The following is a 19,750-nucleotide window of genomic DNA, read 5'->3' as shown; positions in this document are numbered from 1 at the left end:
TCTTGTAGAACAAGAGCTGGGCGAATTGTTAGACCTCCTGTTCGACCTAATTTATAATGTGTAAGCAATGTATTTTATGATTTTATAATTTGGTAATTAACTTTCTGCTAAACTTTAATCATAGTGTATAAGCTGTTTATCTGTATATGTGTGTATATATGTGTATGGGTCTACATATTTATTATTGTAATAGCTTCTAAGTTCTTGACATGTTCTTTTCTAGCGAATGTTGAATTATTATCTTAGAAAGGGAGATGTCATGATGACATCATTTAGATGGCTGGCATTCGCTAGAAATTGCCTACTTAATAAAGTGAAAAGAGAAGAGGGAGGGAGCACCCCTCTCAGATGTCAATTTGAACCATGTGTTTTATTAATTTTATTTCATCCTATAATTACCCAATTAATCGAAACAAAAGTAAGTAAGCACACAAATATTATAACCTACTCGATTAAATGAGGCCTATAGAATCAAAACCTGCTAGATCCATTTTTGAAATTTTTCAGGAGACTAAACAAAAAGATTAAAAATGTAAATTTCCCAAAAAGTATCTGGCATTTCTTAAACAAAAGTTGCATGAATAAATCTCAAAATGGCTCACTAATTTGTTATAGTCATTTTTTGCATGCTCCTTACATCTTTTGGTGAAAAAGGTTTTACCTTTTATAATCAATCCTTTAACTTATCTTACCAATTTGTCTTTTTGCAATGGGGATTTTCCTAATTACTTAAAGACAGGCAGGGTAGTGCCCATTTTTAAAAAAGGAGATCCAAAACTGGTCAGCAATTATAGGCCTGTAACAATTCCCAGTATATTTTCAAAGGTATTTGAGTATGGATATTTAACGAGATTAAACGGGTATCTGACAAACAATAATATCATAACTATAAATCAACTTGGTTTTCAAGAAAATAAATCTACTAATACGGCAGTCCATGCATTTTATGCTCATTTAACCAGTTTGATTGATGCAGGTGAGTGTCCCATTGGAATATTTTGTAATCTCAGTAAGGCATTTGACTGTGTCAACCATGAAATATTATTTAAAAAACTAAAACAGGTAGGTATTACAGGAAATTCTTTACAGTGGATCATGTCATTTCTAAACAATAGACAACAATTTGTGAGCCTGCAAATGAGGAGCGAGGATTGTGTGACCAGTTGTAGATCTAGTCTTGTTACTACAAACATGGGTGTTCCCCAACGCTCTATAATAGGACCAATTCTCTTTGTAGTCTACATTAACGGCATCGTACAAGTGGACAGAGCGGTAAATTTCACTATGTATGCGGATGATACGTCAATTATTTTATCAAATAAATCCAACGTAATCCTACAACATCAATGTAATGATTTTCTTTCATCTTTATATTCTTGGTTTTGCGATAACTCGTTGCATCTTAATGCAGAAAAAACGCAAGTTATACATTTTCACAATAAACAAAAATACCTGGAAAATCTTCAGTTTATTTTTAACAACATGCAATTAGCTACGGTGTCGTCAGTCAAGTTTTTGGGAATAACGATTGACGAAAGTTTTGATTGGAAGTTGCATTGTGGAGCGGATGTTTCGAAGTTGAGTTCCATTAACTATCTAATGAGAAATTTAAAATATGTTTTGACGGAAAATCAGCTAATTACGATATATTATGCACTTGTGGAGTCCAAGCTAAGATACGGGATATGTTTTTGGGGTATGTCTGGTTATGCAAATGGTATTTTCGTCATACCAAAGAAAATATTGCGTTGTGTCGCTGGTGTCTCCCGACTTACTAGTTGTAGAGAATATTTTAAAAAATATAAAATTTTAACATTGGCGTGTATATACATTTTTGAATTATGTGTTTTTATTTTTAATAACTTAGATCAATTTAAAACGAGTGCATTTTGAATTAAATATGCATAATTTAAATGCTAAATATTGTAATAAACTCTATATACCATTTTCAAAAGGTAACATTAAATTTAAATCGCCCAGGGTATACGAGCTACAGGTATTTAATCATTTGCCCACAGTTGTAAAGTCCACCAGCTCAATAAATGTATTTAAGAGGAACCTTAGGAAATTTTTATGTGAAAAAGTGTTTTATACAGTCGAAGAATTTTTTAGATCTTAGATGTATTTCTTTTAGCTTTTAAATTCATTTTTTTATGTCTTGTTTAGTCTAGTTGAGTGTTTAGTTTTTAGCAATGTATATTTATGACTAATTCTATACAAACTATGTTTGTCAGAAAGAAAATAAATAATTTTAATTTTGAATTTGAATCTTCAGAAATTTGTACTTTTAGTTTAGATTTAGCAGATTTTGATTCTAAGCCCTAATAATATTTCTCATTTTCAACTGCTTTTAGGTGCAATCAATGCGCTAAAAGTAGGTATTGAACCATTTTGACAGGAAAACATACAAAGTCTACATGAAAAAAAGTATTTTATTGTTCATAAAACAATGGACATAGCAGAGTCTGATTCTACGTTAACATTCCAGTGGTATTTTGAAGAAGATTTACAACGTTTTGAGCCGAAACCTTATGTCTATAGATTAATAGATACTTGAACTTTGAAATTGTGTAAAAAAAAGGGAAATCGAAAAATTTAGGATTTAGCAGGTTTTGATTCTGATGGGCTCAAATGGTTTTAAGCAAATCTCACCCTTTTAAGATTTCTGTCCACTGTGCAATTTCATATGCATATTTAAATGAGCTTTTCGGGTAAACAACTTAGAGCAAATTTCACATTTATAAGGTCTTTCACCTGTGTGAATTCTCATATGATCCTTTAAAAGTCTTTTTGATATAAATCGCCTAAAACAAATTTCGCACTTGTAAGGTTTTTCCCCAGTGTGTGTTCTAATATGCAGTTTCAAATCACCTGATTGCCTAAACGGTTTTAAACAAATCTCACACACGTGAGGTTTCTCTCCAGTGTGAATTCTCATATGGTCCTTCAAATTACTTATGTGACTAAACTGCTTACTACAAATTTCACATTTATGAGGTTTTTCACCAGTGTGAATTTTCATATGATCCTTTAAATTATTTAGTTTATTAAACTGCTTACTACAAATTTCACATTTATAAGGTTTTTCGCCAGTATGAATTCTCATGTGCAGTACTAGACTATTTTTTGACATAAATTGCTTAAAACATATCTCACACTTGTGAGGATTTTCTGCAGTATGTAGTATAACATGTTTTTCCAAATCACCTGCTTGATTAAACCGTTTTAAACAAATCTCACACTCGTGAGGTTTCTCTCCAATGTGAATTCTCATATGTGTATTTAAATACCATTGTCGGCTAAACATCTTAGAGCAAATTTCACACTTATGAGGTTTGTCACCTGTGTGATTTCTAACATGGGTTTCCAAATCACGTGCTCGATTAAAACGTTTAAAACAAATCTCACATATGTGAGGTTTTTGTCCAGAATGCAACCTCATATGCGTATTTAAATTAGTTTTTTGGATAAACAACTTGGAGCAAATTTTACATTTATGAGGTTTTTCACCTGTATGAATTTTCAAATGCACTGTTAAACGTTGTTTTGAAATAAACTGCTTAAAACAGGTTTGACAACTGTAAGGTTTCTCTCCAGTGTGTGTTCTAACATGCGTTTTCAAATGACGTGCTTGATTAAACCGCTTTAAACAAATTTCACATTCGTGAGATTTTTCTTTTCTTCTTTTTGTATGGAGGGAATCTAAAAACACAAATTAAATTTCTTTTTACTGCCAAAGAATATTCAAATGTATTCAAAACAAATCTCAAAATATTGGAACTAAATGTTAAAGCGGATCCACATCAATAAAAATTTATGTCGTACCAATTTAAGTTGTAAAATACTTGACCAGATTTAAATTTGTGACGCAAAATATTTTTTCTGTATTTTAAAATACAACACACACAAATTTTTATTGATGGGATCCAGCTTTAGAGTAACAAGCAGAAACGGTTTTGTTAAAAAAAAACTAAATAATCGTTCTATCACACCTTCCCCCTGACAATACAGGGTAATTGATTAGTGTGATGAAGCTCAGTAGATCCGCTATAGTAATAGATACCAATAAAACTTAATAACAAAAATTGTAGCTAACTTTAAGCTTCACATTACAAAATTAGTTAGAATGTTACTGGGTATCCGATAACATAGTGGCAGACCAAACTTATGTTTTTTCAAATGGAACGCACTGTATTTTATTTTATATTCGAAATCTTCTTAACATCCCAATCACAAAAATATAAAGTTTTGTTATTTTATACAGGGTATCTACAAAGTTATAACCAATTTTCTATAAAAATCATTACAACTCCCTGTATAAATAAAAATAAGCACAACAGCAATGGTTTGTTGGTGCCATATTTTTTTGTTGATTGTCAAAATTTTTAGGAATGGTTGATATTGCTAATTTTTGTTATATCGAATACAGGGTGAGTCAAAACACAAGTATATTATTTTCTCAGTATATCTGTTCATAAATATAAACACTAAAAGTAGGTATTGAACCATTTTGATAGGAAAACATACAAAATATACAAGAAAAAGAAGTATTTTATTGTTCATAAAACTATGGACATAGCAGTTTGATTCTACGTTAACATTCCAGTGGTATTTTGACGAGGATTTAGAAGGTTTTGAGCCGAAACCTTATGCCTGTAAATTAATAGATACTTGAACTTTGAAATTGTGTAAAAAAGGATAAAAGAAACATTTAGGATTTAGCAGGTTTTGATTCTGATGGGCTCAAATGGTTTTAAGCAAATCTCACACTTTTAAGATTTCTGTCTACTGTGCAATTTCATATGCATATTTAAATTCGATTTTAGGGTAAACAACTTAGAGCAAATTTTACATTTTTGAGCATTTTCACCAGTGTGAATTCTCATATGCACTTATAAACGTTTTACTGAAATAAATTGCTACAACATATCTCACAATTGTGAGGATTTTCTCCAGTGTGTATTCTAAAATGTTTTTCCCATTCACTTACTCGATTAAATGAGGCCTATAGAATCAAAACCTGCTATTCTTTTTCTCATGATCATCTTTCAGTGCGTCACAGTTTTTCGATTTCTCTCTAACGCATTAAATTGTATGTGACAGAAAAAAAGGCACGTCTGGGAATACTTCGGTAATTATTCTAGTTCGGTGATTATTCTAGTTGTCGATAGATGGCGCCATAATCAAAAAAGAATTATTTATTAAATAAAATAATAATATTATCAATATAATCTGTACAATTTATAAGACTATACAAATGAAAGAAAATACCATTTTATAAATGCAATAGACACAATTGATTTGGTTTTATTCCAAATTGAAAATAAAATTTGACAACTGTCAGATTTAACTAAAATGTCACGTTAGAATAAATGTCATAAATATGTATTATCACGGACTTACCTTTTTTTCTATAATTTGTGACGCACTGAAAAATGTTCATGAAAAGGAGAATAGATCCATTTTTGAAATTTTTCAAGAGACTAAACAAAAAGATTAAAAATGTAAATTTCCCAAAAAGTGTCTGGCATTTCTTAATCAAAGTTGCATGAATAAATCTCAAAATGGCTCACTAATTTGTTATAGAGTCATTTTCTGCATGCTCCTTACATCTTCAGAAATTTGTACTTCTAGTTTAGATTTAGCAGATTTTGATTCTAAGCCCTAATAATATTGCTCATTTTCAACTGCTTTTAGGCGCAATCAATGCGCTAAAAGTAGGTATTGAATCATTTTGATAGAAAACATATAAAATCTACATGGAAAAGAAATATTTTATTGTTCATAAAACTACGGACAGCAAAGTTTGATTCTACGTTAACATTCCAGTGGTATTTTGAAAAGGATTTAGAAGGTTTTGAGCCGAAACCTTATGTCTGTAGATTACTAGATACCTGAACTTTGAAATTGTGTAAAAAAAGTTTAAACTAAAAATTTAGTATTTAGCAGGTTTTTATTCTGATGTGCTCAAATGGTTTTAAGTAAACCTCACACTTTAAGATTTTTGTAAACTGTGCAATTTCATATGCATATTATCTAAATTTGATTTTCGGGTAAACAACTTAGTGCAAATTCCACATTTGTGAGGTTTTTCACCAGTGTGAATTCTCATGTGCAGTTTTAGATTATTTTTTGACATAAATTGCTTAAAACATATCTCACAATTGTGAGGATTTTCTTCACTATGTAGTATAACCTGTTTTTCCAAATCGCCTGCTTGATTAAACCGTTTTAAACAAATCTCACACTTGTTAGATTTCTGTCCAATGTGCAGATTCATACGTGTATTTAAATCTAATTTTTGGCTAAACAGCTTAAAGCAAAGTTCACACTTATGAAGGTTTTCACAAATTTGAATTCTCAAATGCACCTTTTGACCCACCGTATACATACAACTTTTAGCCAAACAACTATTTAGTTGTGTATCATAAGTCTGGAGGAATATATTGAAGTGCGCATAGACTAAGAGGCGCTATAGGTGAAATTTCTTAATCATTTTAGGCACGACGGGACCCTATAACTTAAATAGTAGAACCTAAAAGAAAACGTTTGAGCACTGTGCCGTCACTTTTTAGTGGCACATGCGTCTACAGTGGCGCATCAAACTTTCTACTTATGGACGGGATACATAAATTAAAAAATACCCTCCCTCATTACCAGAATTTAATTTTTTTCATTTTTTTAAGTTCTATGTGATTAAGACATAAGATTCATCGTATTTTTTACCCACCACCCCCTTCTCCCTGCCCCCACCATCAAAAACTTTATTTTTCGATTTTATTTTTTTTTGTGGGATGCAATCAATTATAAAATTTCAAAAAATTCACACGCATAGTTAAGGCTTTTATAAAACACGTCTATTTTTTATAGACCTGTAGGTTGAGTGTACATAACCTCAAAAAATTAAAAAAAAAATGTTTTTGGAAAAAAGTATATAACTTTCTTTTGGGGATAGCTGCAGATCTAATTTTTTCTTAGTCTTGTGTATTTTATCAAACACTATATTTCTATTTTTTTTTCAGATTTTTCTGTAACGCTGGTCACCTTCAAAAATCCAAAAAAATGTTTTTTTAAGGGGGTTTGGGGGGGGGGGTTGAACGTGTTTTTCTGATTTTTAAATATTCTCAAGGACTCAGCTACTTCAAGCTACATACAACCTATAAAAACAAAATTGATTTGATATATTATGAAGTCTATAAAATAGATAAAATTCCACAAAACCACCCAAAAAACAGTTTTTCGGATTTTTGAAGGTGGGGAGCCTTACGGAAAAATCTGAAAAAAAATTAAAAATATAGTGTTTGATAAAATACACAAGATTAAGAAAAGATTAGACCTGCAGCCATTCCTCAAAAAAAGTTATAGGCTTTAAAAAAAAATCTTTTAATTTTTTGAGGTTATGTACACTTTACCTATGGGTCTATAAAAAAAGGCATGTTTTATAAAAGCCTCAGCTATGCGTGTGAATTTTTGAAATTTTAAAATTGATTGCATCCCACCAAAAAAAAAATAAAAACGAAAAATTAAGTTTTTGATGGTGGGGGCAGGGGGAAGGGGGTGGTGGGTTAAAATTACGCTGAATCCTATGTGTTAATCACATAGAACTTAAAAAATAAAAAAATTTAATTCTGTTAGTAAGGGAGGGTAACTTTTAATTTATTTATCTCGTCCATAAGTGGAAAGTTTGATGCGCCACTGTCGATGCATGTGCCACTGAAAAGTGACGGCACAGTGTTCAAACGTTTTCTTTTAGGTTCTACTATTTAAGTTATAGGGTCCCGTCGTGCCTAAAATGATTAAGAAATTTCACCTATATCGGCTCTTAGTCTAGCATATTGTCAACTTGATAGTCGCTTGACAAAAAAATTAAAAGACCTGCTCGAGCGCCTTTTGACTGAAAAGTCGCACAAATATCGATGAGCAGGTTAATTTCTACGGCGTTAGATGGCTGTGCGCATACATTCGACTAAACATTTGTTTGACCATCGTTCAATTGGGAGTAGAGACGGGCAAAATCAATAACGGTTATTTTTACCGGAAGCATTCATTAGTTTTTGAAGTTATACTTCTTTAGACGCGATTGAGGTTAAAATTTTATTATTCTGCGCGCATGCGCACACAGACAGTATGGAGTTCGTTACTAAATGTTTTAATTTATGTATGTATCAGTCCAGAAAAGGTGTGGAAAGGATGTATTAGTGTTTTTAAATATATTTTTCTATAATTGTGTTAAAAATGCAATTTATAGCACTCCATAGGAGCGTTAAAAATGCTACTTTAAAGCACCAGTGCTTTAAAAATTTTAAGGCACTGCAGTTAAAAGTGAATTGTCAAATTGTGAAACGTCAAAATATTTATATTTCATTTATTAACATTAATATTAATAATACAACTTGCGCAATTTGAAAAAGGTGGTTTAAAAGGTTTTTTTTTAAATTTAATTCAAACTGTATTATTGCATTTTTAACACGTTTGTAGAAACAAACTATTAAAATTTGTTAGATTGTACAAAAATAAAAGTAGATGTTATTCTATAGTTGTTATGATTTATGTATTGACGTATTACAGTTTTGATGTCAAGAAAAACATAAAAATGGAATGTCAGTCAAGTTCAAGTAAAAGTTTTTGTAGGTATTGTCCTGTAATTGAGAATGAATAAATTATAATTGTTGATATATAAGACGTTTGTAGAAAAAAATATTGTATGATATAGGTGTTAAAAAGTACATTTTTAAGGCACTCATGTGAATTGCAGAATGAGCGAAGCGAATCTTTCTCACACGTGCCTTAAAATTGTGCTTTTAAAATTTATATCATAAATAACTATTATTATAATTTTTGTGTATTTGGACCTGTCTACCTCGGGAATAAGATAATAAGTAATATTTAAAGTATTTTATAATTCACTTCGTATGTTTGTCACTATGTCTGAGAAATCTTGTAGCCCGTATAAACAAAAGGGTATAGCTCAGTGGTAGAGCGTTGGGCTGGAGATCAAGAGGTCCCCGGTTCAAATCCTGGTGTTTTCTAATCTTTTTTTAATTTTTGGTATTGTTTTAATAAAAATTTTTGGAAAGTAGTAAGTAAAAATTAATTTAATCTTTAAATAAAATACAAATAAACTGTCCGAAAGTATATTTATTTCATTGAAATCATATTTAGAAGTATAACTTCTTACGTGCGTACAAAGTACATACATTCTTTTTTTTTTTCGTATCTTTATACAGTGAAAGCCGGTAGGAAGGCGAAAAAAGGAAAGGCCCAGTACGAGGTGGTTGGATGACGTGGAAGACGACCTGAATACCATGAATATAAGATCATGGAGAAGAAGGGCACAAGAGAGATCTGAATGGAAGGACATAGCCAGATAGGCAACGACCCATCCAGGGTTATGATTCCAAAAGAAGATTCATTATTTTTATTACTATTCAAAATACAAAATAATTTTAGTAAAAACTATAAAAAAATGTACATTGGTAAGAAGATTCGCAATAATATGAAAATATAATTTTAGCTTTTAAAAACAAAATGCATATTGAAACAAATGTTTCTTTGTAAAAGAATAAAACATCTATTTATTTTAAATAACGAAACATAAACATTGTGGTTTAAATTATACTAAATATAATAAAAACACACTCAAACATACAGTCGGAAAAATGAAAGAATACCCATGAACGAACATATAAAACATTCTGTATTTTCCTGTCACCGTGTCACAAAGAAAATTGTCCAGTGAAAATACATGTAATAATTATTGTTACATGTACTTGCACTGGTCAATTTTCTTTGTGACACGGTGACAGGAAAATAGAGTGTGTTTTATATGATCGTTCATGGGTATTCTTTCATTTTTCCTACTGTATATTGTTTTTAAATAGGTTACAGACATTAGGCGAGAACAAATCGCAATACCCTCACGATTCGACTAAAAAGTTGCATGTATGCGGGGACCCTTGCTTATTTTCTGCAGTAAATTTTGCTTAAAACATGTCTCACAATTGTGAGGATTTTCTCCAGTGTGTATTCTAAAATAAATTTTTCCCACTCACCTACTCGATTAAATGAGGCCTATAGAATCAAAACCTGCTAGATCCATTTTTGAAATTTTTCAGGAGACTGAACAAAAAGATTAAAAATGTAAATTTCCCAAAAAGTATCTGGCATTTCTTAATCAAAGTTGCATGAATAAATCTCAAAATCGCTCACTAATTTGTTATAGTCATTTTCTGCATGCTCCTGACATCTTTTGGTGAAAAAAGTTTTACCTTTTATAATCAATCCTTTAACTTATCTTACCAATTTGTCTTTTTGCAATGGGGATTTTCCTAATTACTTAAAGACAGGCAGGGTAGTTTCAATTTAAAAAAAAAGGAGATCCAAAACTGGTCAGCAATTATAGGCCTATAACAATTCCCAGTATATTTTCAAAGGTATTTGAGTATGGATATTTAAAGAGATTAAACGGGTATCTAACAAACAATAATATCATAACTATAAATCAACATGGTTTTCAAGAAAATAAATCTACTAATACGGCAGTCCATGCATTTTATGCTCATTTAACCAGTTTGATTGATGCAGGTGAGTGTCCTATTGGAATATTTTGTGATCTCAGTAGGGCATTTGACTGTGTCAACCATGAAATATTATAGACCAGGAACTCAAGCTTTTCACCTCGCAATTTTTACAGAATGGATCGATTTGCTTGAAAATTTTAGAATAAGTAGTGGATAGTCCAAGGATCAAAATCTATATGATGCCGAAAGGCGCTTTTATCATGGGGGCGGTTGCCACCCCATCTCGGGGGTGGAAATTTTTAATTATATTTTGACCGGAAAAGTTGATAAAAACGTTCATTCTAAGCAAAAAATGTTCTATACATTTTTTTCATAAAATTAATAGTTTTCGATTTATTCGCTAACGAAAGTGTTAGCTTTGTATAGAAAAAATCAATGTTTTTCGATATCTACTCATTTACAATACACTCAGTTTTTGCCGTAGAAAAATTTTTTTCAAACCGAGTTCTTGGGAATTAAATAACCTACAATTTTATATGGAAACATTTTTTCGTATCTCTGATGCTAATCTTTATATTCTGAAGAAAATAGCATTTTTTACCAAACTACAAAAATTCCTTAATTGCTTTCAACTCCAGTTTTTTTAAAACTAATCATTCTAAGCCAGTCAAACTTCTAGAATCTATCAATAATACATAAATAAATAAAAATGAATAAGCCCAATGACTAAAAATACCGCTAACTTACATTATTATGCTTCCAATTGGATTTCTCCTTTTTTTTTTTCAAAAATATATATTGATTTTTTAACCGTAACTTTTTTATTTTTATCTTAGAAAGTTTTGTAAAAAATAATTTTGTAGGCTTTTACAAGATATATAAGTCAATTAATACTAAATCTTTTTGTAATCCTCAGTCGCAAAAAGAGGTGACTTTTAGAGGGATGGTAAAGGTGGTTTTTGCATGTTATTACAAGCTTTAATTGTCAATAGCTCACTAAATTTTTACCGTAGAAAATATTTTTGTAAACTGTGTTATTGGGAATTAAACAAGCTACAATTTCATATTTAAACACTTTTTCGTATCTCTGATGCTAATTTTGCTATTCTGAAGAAAACGACATTTTTTTCCAAACTACAAAAATTCGTTATTCATTTTTAACTCCATTTTTTTTTAAACTAATCATTCTAAGCCGATGAAACTTCTAGAACCTATTAAAAATACATGAATAAAAAAGACCAAATAAGGTTAATGACTAATTTTAATTAGGGTGGTGATTAGGGGGTTGCTTCTGATCACTTTTTCGCTGAAAAAAATGGCGACTGAGGTTCTTTCCATTATAAGTCACTTCATTTTTGAGCTAGAGACTTCTTTTTAATTTCATGATAGATATTTTTAAGTACTTTATATTAGTTCGAATAAGTTGTCCTCGAAAAATGCATAGTTTTCCCGTCTTTTGACTTTGAAACTAGAATATTTAGCATTTGACGAAGAAGAGCCAACATATAATAAAGTATAGCTCGATTACTATTGGTCTCTAAGAAAATTTAAAAAAACGGTTTTGTTTATTTTTTATAAAGGTACATTTTTGTTACATAAAGTTGTTTTGAAAAAACGAAATCTTTTGGAGTTATTAGCAGAAAACTCATTAAAAACATTGATATTTTCGATATAAAACTAACACTTTCGATAGCGAATAAATTGAAAACTATCAATTTTAGCAAATAAATGTATAGAACGTTTTTTGCTTAGAATGAACGTTTTCACCAACTTTTGCAATTAAAATATAATAAAAAATTTCCACCCCTCAAATGGGGTGGCAACCACCCCCATGGTAAAAGCGCTTTTCGGCCTCATATAGATTTTGATCCTTGAACTATCCACTACTTATCCTCAAATTTTCAAGCAAATCGATCCATTCTGTAAAAATTGCGAGGTTTTGTCCTATTTTAAGCTTCACTACTTGGACTATTATTTAAAAAACTAAAACAGATAGGTATTACAGGAAATTTTTTACAGTGGATCATGTTATTTCTAAACAATAGACAACAATATGTGAGCCTGCAAATGAGGAGCGAGGATTGTGTGACCAGTTGTAGATCTAGTCTTGTTACTACAAACATGGGTGTTCCGCAACGATCTATAATAGGACCAATTCTCTTTGTAGTCTACATTAACGGCATCGTACAAGTGGACAGAGCGGTAAATTTCACTATGTATGCGGATGATACGTCAATTATTTTATCAAATAAATCCAACGTAATCCTACATCAATGTAATGATTTTCTTTCATCTTTATATTCTTGGTTTTGCGATAACTCGTTGCATCTTAATGCAGAAAAAACGCAAGTTATACATTTTCACAATAAACAAAAATACCTGGAAAATCTTCAGTTTATTTTTAACAACATGCAATGGCACCTATGTACGCCGTTGCTGCCGCTTGGCGGCGCTAGTGTAGTTGGAGGTCAAAGTTTTGACTATTCGTGAAGTTTGTATATGGTGTTTTTGATTACGATTTAATAAATAATAAATTATGGCCGAAATATACGGATCTTGGAGACTGTTTGTGCGTTGAAAAACGAATTGAGAAGGGATGCGAGAGTTACTGGAAAAAGGAAATACTTATCGAATGATAAACTATATTAATCATCGTCTCAATGTTTTATTTCTATAGCTCAGAGGGTATTTATTTGGTATTGATTAACTCCCCACACGAGTCTGACAACTGTGTATAATATGATATGTGCGATCTGCCTTACTTTTTTTTATCAATTTAAAAGTCACAATTAAGTGCGCTCAGCATTAATTTTTGTGTTTATCTTATTTAAAAATGTGATATTTTCAAAATATGGCTGCCATGACAGTTGCGCATTTGGTGTAAATTTGGTTTAAGCATGGGGTGAGCGCAGTTGATTCTGCAATGTTGTCTTATTTAAAAAAAAAATATATAATTCCTTATGGAAATATAGAATGTGTTAATTTAATTAAGTATAATTATTTGGGTGTTTGTCTACGTGAAAGGCGACCTTAAATTTAAGGTGAAATTAGAAAAAATTAGGGTTAGGTTTGATCAGGTTATGTTTTAGTCACTAAAGAATATTTGAATGGTACTAGGTCACTTTAATTTTCAGTTATTAACTTATTTATATTATTTTCGATTAAATTAGGTTTGCTCAGGTTATGTTTTAGTCATTTTAAAGCATATTTTAAATTTAATATAAGTATCGCTAAAATGTTAAGTTATTAACTTTTTTATATTATTTTCGATGACGCTAGGTTAGGTTTGGTCAGGTTATGTTTTAGTCACTAAAAATATTGAGAACTTGAGAAATATTTAAAATTAGTAAGTATTTCAACTTTTTCTATATTATTACTTCAAATATAATTTTTTTACATGTTCACTCCATAAAAAGCGATTGTAGATGTGGCAACAGTGTGAATGTATATAAAATTGCATATCTTAATCCGTGCGTCTATAATAAATTTTGATCTGAATTTTATAGTGAAGTATTCTATTTTTTACAGTCGAATCTGGGGACAATACTTAATCTGTTTCAACAAAATGTTTATTCCAGACACGTGCATTTATTCTCGGCACATATTTATCCCTTCTTATTGCTACAATCCACTTTTTTCTCATCAGAATATCTTTGGGAAACCTGTGTCCTGATGTTCTCGATGAGCACAAATGCACAGCACAACATTGAGGGATTTTATTTTCTCAAGTTTAATTCACACAGCGAAACAAATATGCAATGTTTACTTGGAAATAGATTGATTTGAAGTATTGACGTAAGTTGACATGACCTCCAACTACACGAGCGCCACCTACGTTGAGCTTTCCAGATTAGCTGCCATTAGCTACGGTGTCGTCAGTCAAGTTTTTGGGAATAACGATTGACGAAAGTTTTGATTGGAAGTTGCATTGTGGAGCGGATGTTTCGAAGTTGAGTTCCATTAACTATCTAATGAGAAATTTAAAATATGTTTTGACGGAAAATCAGCTAATTACGATATATTATGCACTTGTGGAGTCCAAGCTAAGATACGGGATATGTTTTTGGGGTATGTCTGGTTATGCAAATGGTATTTTCGTCATACCAAAAAAAAAATTGCGTTGTGTCGCTGGTGTCTCTCGACTTACTAGTTGTAGAGAATATTTAAAAAAATATAAAATATTAACATTGGCGTGTATATACATTTTTGAATTATGTGTTTTTATTTTTAATAACTTAGATCAATTTAAAACGAGTGGTGATATGCATAATTTAAATGCTAAATATTGTAATAAACTCTATATACCATTTTCAAAAGGTAACATTAAATTTAAATCGCCCAGGGTATACGGGCTACAGGTATTTAATCATTTGCCCACAGTTGTAAAGTCCACCAGTTCAATAAATGTATTTAAGAGGAACCTTAGGAAATTTTTATGTGAAAAAGTGTTTTATACAGTCGAAGAATTTTTTAGATCTTAGATTATAGCTGTATGTAGTTCTTTTAGCTTTTAAATTAATTTTTTTATGTCTTGTTTAGTCTAGTTGAGTGTTTAGTTTTTAGCAATGTATATTTATGACTAATTCTATACAAACTATGTTTAAATGGGAAATAAGCCACAATTTTACCTAAAAATGATTTTATTAACGTTTCGACGCCCAAGTCGGGTGTCGTTGTCAAAATACAAAATAATACTAAATAAACAAAAATGTTGTTGCTTAGTAAAAAATTCTTCTAATAATTTATTTAATCTGGCTCATTTATATCGGCAATTCAGACACGTATTATAACATTTTAAAGTAGACGACTTTAAAATGATATTGCCAATATTGATGAGTTGCGTTCCTGGGACGACTTTACTAAAAGATAGTTCATTCGATTACATGAAATCAATCCCAACTCAAGAATATCCGCCACAAAAAATCATAGCATGTGATCTGTCTTTAAAAAGACAACCAAATGCAACGGTGGCACTTTAATATGGTTACCCATATTAAAGGAGGAAATCAATAGAAAGAAAATACCACAATTAGTAAATCAGTAACATATCGAGTTAGTACATATTTAGTATTTTAGTATTATTTAAAATTTAAAATATCAAGTCAGAATTTGGTATTAGTTTTGAGAGTAAACTAAATGTAAACCCAAATACTTACGATGTCGGCCGAATGGGACGTTTCATCGCCGCCGTTTCGATGCCGCCGGTTCATCGCCTGTCCATTTCATCGCCGGCCGTTTCATCGCCAGTTAGTTAGTTGATCTTGTATTATGGGAGATGACACGACACGACGTTAAATTCAGTTCAAAACTTATGACAAATAAATAGATAAAAAATATTATTATATTAATTTACTATTCTATTTCTACTTCCCCTAAATTTGGTACTAAACAGTATTAAATTTGTAGTGTTAAATTATATTTTATATTATAAAAGTTTAAAAGTCTATTAAAAGATTAAGTATGGCAACGGGAATGGTCATATCTCGCATTTCCTAGAATTCCTAATTAATACTAAAAATAAATAATCAATATAACTGTCGAAAATTGGTCGAAAATTCGGAAATATATCAGTTAGCGATTAACTGAATGGCGATGAAACGTCCTAGACCCCGATGTCGGGATAGTATCACGAGGTTTTTCCTGGTTTTCCCTCGTGATTTACTATGGAATCTCTAACGCGAGAATTTCAGTGCCACCGTTGCATTTGGTTGTCTTTTTAAAGACAGATCACATGCTATGATTTTTTGTGGCGGATATTCTTGAGTTGGGATTGATTTCATGTAATCGAATGAACTATCTTTTAGTAAAGTCGTCCCAGGAACGCAACTCATCAATATTGGCAATATCATTTTAAAGTCGTCTACTTGCCGAAACTGAATTGCCGATATAAATGAGTCAGATTAAATAAATTATTAGAAGAATTTTTTACTAAGCAACAACATTTTTGTTTATTTAGTATTATTTTGTATTTTGACAACGACACCCGACTTGGGCGTCGAAACGTTAATAAAATCATTTTTAGGTAAAATTGTGGCTTATTTCCCATTTGAATATACGTGATTATAAAAATGCCACAAGAAAATAGCTTCAGAACAAAACTATGTTTGTCAGAAAGAAAATAAAGAATTTTAATTTTGAATTTTAATCTTCAGAAATTTGTACTTTTAGTTTAGATTTAGCAGATTTTGATTCTAAGCCCTAATAATAATGCTCATTTTCAACTGCTTTTAGGCGCAATCAATGCGCTAAAAGTAGGTATTGAACCATTTGGATAGGAAAACATACAAAGTCTACATGAAAAAAAGTATTTTATTGTTCATAAAACTATGGACATAGCAGAGTTTGATTCTACGTTAACATTCCAGTGGTATTTTGAAGAAGATTTACAACGTTTTGAGCCGAAACCTTATGTCTATAGATTAATAGATAATTGAACTTTGAAATTGTGTAAAAAAAGGGAAAACGAAAAATTTAGGATTTAGCAGATTTGATTCTGATGAGCTCAAATGGACTCACCCTTTTAAGATTTCTGTCCACTGTGCAATTTCATATGCATATTTAAATGGGTTTTTCGGGTAAACAACTTAAAGCAAATTTCACATTTATAAGGTCTTTCACCTGTGTGAATTCTCATATGATCCTTTAAAAGTCTTTTTGATATAAATCGCCTAAAACAAATTTCGCACTTGTAAGGTTTTTCCCCAGTGTGTGTTCTAATATGCAGTTTCAAATCACCTGATTGTCTAAACGGTTTTAAACAAATCTCACACAAGTGAGGTTTCTCTCCAGTGTGAATTCTCATATGTTGATATAAAGCAGATTTGTGGATAAACAGCTTGGAACAAATAATACATTTGTGAGGTTTTTCACCAGTGTGAATTCTCATGTGCGGTACTAGACTATTTTTTGACATAAATTGCTTAAAACATATCTCACACTTGTGAGGATTTTCTTCAGTATGTAGTATAACATGTTTTTCCAAAGCACCTGCTTGATTAAACCGTTTTAAACAAATCTCACACTCGTGAGGTTTCTCTCCAGTGTGAATTCTCATATGTGTATTTAAATACCATTGTCGGCTAAACATCTTAGAGCAAATTTCACACTTATGAGGTTTGTTACCTGTGTGATTTCTAACATGAGTTTCCAAATCACCTGCTCGATTAAAACGTTTAAAACAAATCTCACATATGTGAGGTTTTTGTCCAGAATGCAACCTCATATGCGTATTTAAATTAGTTTTTTGGATAAACAACTTGGAGCAAATTTTACACTTATGAGGTTTTTCACCTGTATGAATTTTCAAATGCACTGTTAAACGTTCTTTTGAAATAAACTGCTTAAAACAGGTTTGACAACTGTAAGGTTTCTCTCCAGTGTGTGTTCTAACATGCGTTTTCAAATGACGTGCTTGATTAAACCGCTTTAAACAAATTTCACATTCGTGAGATTTTTCTTTTCTTCTTTTTGTATGGAGGGAATCTAAAAAAACAAATTAAATTTCTTTTTACTGCCAAAGAATATTCAAATGTATTCAAAACAAATCTCAAAATATTGGAACAAAATGTTAGAGTAACAAGCAGAAATGGTTTTGTTAAAAAAAACTAAATAATCGTTCTTATTATCTAGAACTGGAAGGTGTCGACACCTTCATATACTTAGGCTCGCTGCTAACTAAAGATAGCAATGTCAGTGAAGAAATTAAAAAAAAAAGAATAGTGTTCGCCAATAAGTGATACTATGGTTTAAGAAGACAGATGGCCTCAAAAATACCTAGAAAAATTAAATTGACTGTCTACAAAACACTAATAAGACCAGTGCTAACATATGGCTCAGAAACTTGGTCACTTACTCAGAATGACCAAGAACTGCTCAAACGTTTTGAGCGAAAAATTCTAAGACAAATATATGGTGGCATAAAAGAACAAGGTTTGTGGCGCAGGCGTTACAACTTTGAGTTGTATAGAAATTTTGGAGAACCTGACGTTGTACAATTCATTAAGGTAGCACGCCTTAGATGGACAGGTCATGTAATCAGACGAGAGGAAGATGCCATAGCCAGAAAAGTTTTTGACCGAAGAGGGCCGATAGGACAACGAGAAAGAGGAAGACCGAGACTTAGGTACCAAGACAACATAGAAACTGATTTAAAATCTATTGGGATTAGAGCATGGAGAAGAGTTGTTAGAGACAGGGGCGAATGGAGGATTGTTCTGAAGAAGGCTTTGGCTCATAAAGAGCTGTAACGCCACTGATGATGATGATGAATGGTTCTTATTACATCACACCTTCCCTCTGACAATACAGGATGATTGATTAGTGTGATAAAACTCAGTAGATCCGCTATAGTAATAGATAGCAATACAATTTAATAACAAAAGTTGTAGCCAACTTTGAGCTTCACATTACAAAATTAGTTAGAATGTTACAGGGTGTTCGACAACATAGTGGCAGACCAAACTTATGTTTTTTTTTAATGGAACACACTGTATTTTATTTTATATTCGAAATCTTTTTAACTTGCCCATCACAAAAATATAAAGGTTTGTTATGTTATACAGGGTATCTACAAAGGTATAACCAATTTTCTATAAAAATCATAACAACTCCCTGTACAGGGTGTCTGCGTAACTTGGAACCATATGGGAAACTTTTTTAATATCAATTTTACGAAAAAAAGTAATTCTTTATAAAGTGCTCTGCATAGTCTAAAACCTAAAATGCAATTATCAGATATCAAATGTTGTCAACAGTATACAAGGTATGTCAAAAAATATGAATTTCGCTCAAGAGCAAACTACCTTTATATTTCAAAATATCAAAAAAATTTATTATGAAAAGTTATTTGTAATTAAAAATCATATTCAAATATGCAATAACAGCAATCATATAAACATCGTTAAGCAATTCCATAGGAAATCACCGACCACAGTCCATCAAAACACGAGGCCATAAATAAGCCCACACCTGTTTACCAGCAAGCATTCATCTACCAGACGTCGCTCCGTCCAAATCTAATTCAATTAATTATTATTGTTAGTAGTTCGGTAGGAAATATTATAAATGTATTTTTAAATAAAAGTTTTTAAAAAGAAAGTTTCTTCACAAATAAACTTAATTGGAGCAGTCAGTAGGATACCTGAAGGTTTCTAGCAGTTCCTGAGGGCAATTTAGCAGAAAAGTTCCCGCGAAACGCAGTTCAACCGTTGGTGTCTACCATTTGTTGGAAG

General features: G+C 31.2%; 1 protein-coding gene across 4 annotated transcripts in view; it reads right to left on the bottom strand.

Moving 5' to 3' along the window:
• Nucleotides 1-19,750, bottom strand: part of LOC114337357 (zinc finger protein 239-like) — an 85,140-nt gene that overhangs the window by 33,222 nt on the left and 32,168 nt on the right. Inside the window, exon 2 of one of the 4 annotated variants that reach the window (XM_050654102.1) lies at nucleotides 2,415-3,702. The exons of 2 other annotated variants lie outside the window; for them this stretch is intronic. In XM_050654102.1, the coding sequence (XP_050510059.1) occupies nucleotides 2,657-3,702 (1,046 nt within the window). In that variant the 3' untranslated portion in view covers nucleotides 2,415-2,656. Of the gene's footprint in view, nucleotides 1-2,414; nucleotides 3,703-16,811; nucleotides 18,003-19,750 lie in introns of those variants that run through there. One more of the 4 variants, XM_028287767.2, reaches the window with a different exon arrangement.

The sequence above is a fragment of the Diabrotica virgifera genome, chromosome 6 (genome assembly GCF_917563875.1).
Source record: "Diabrotica virgifera virgifera chromosome 6, PGI_DIABVI_V3a".
In the NCBI taxonomy this organism is placed as follows: Eukaryota; Metazoa; Arthropoda; class Insecta; order Coleoptera; family Chrysomelidae; genus Diabrotica; species Diabrotica virgifera.
The sequence above is the reverse complement of the archived record's forward strand: the minus strand, read 5'-3'. Positions and strand labels throughout refer to the sequence as shown.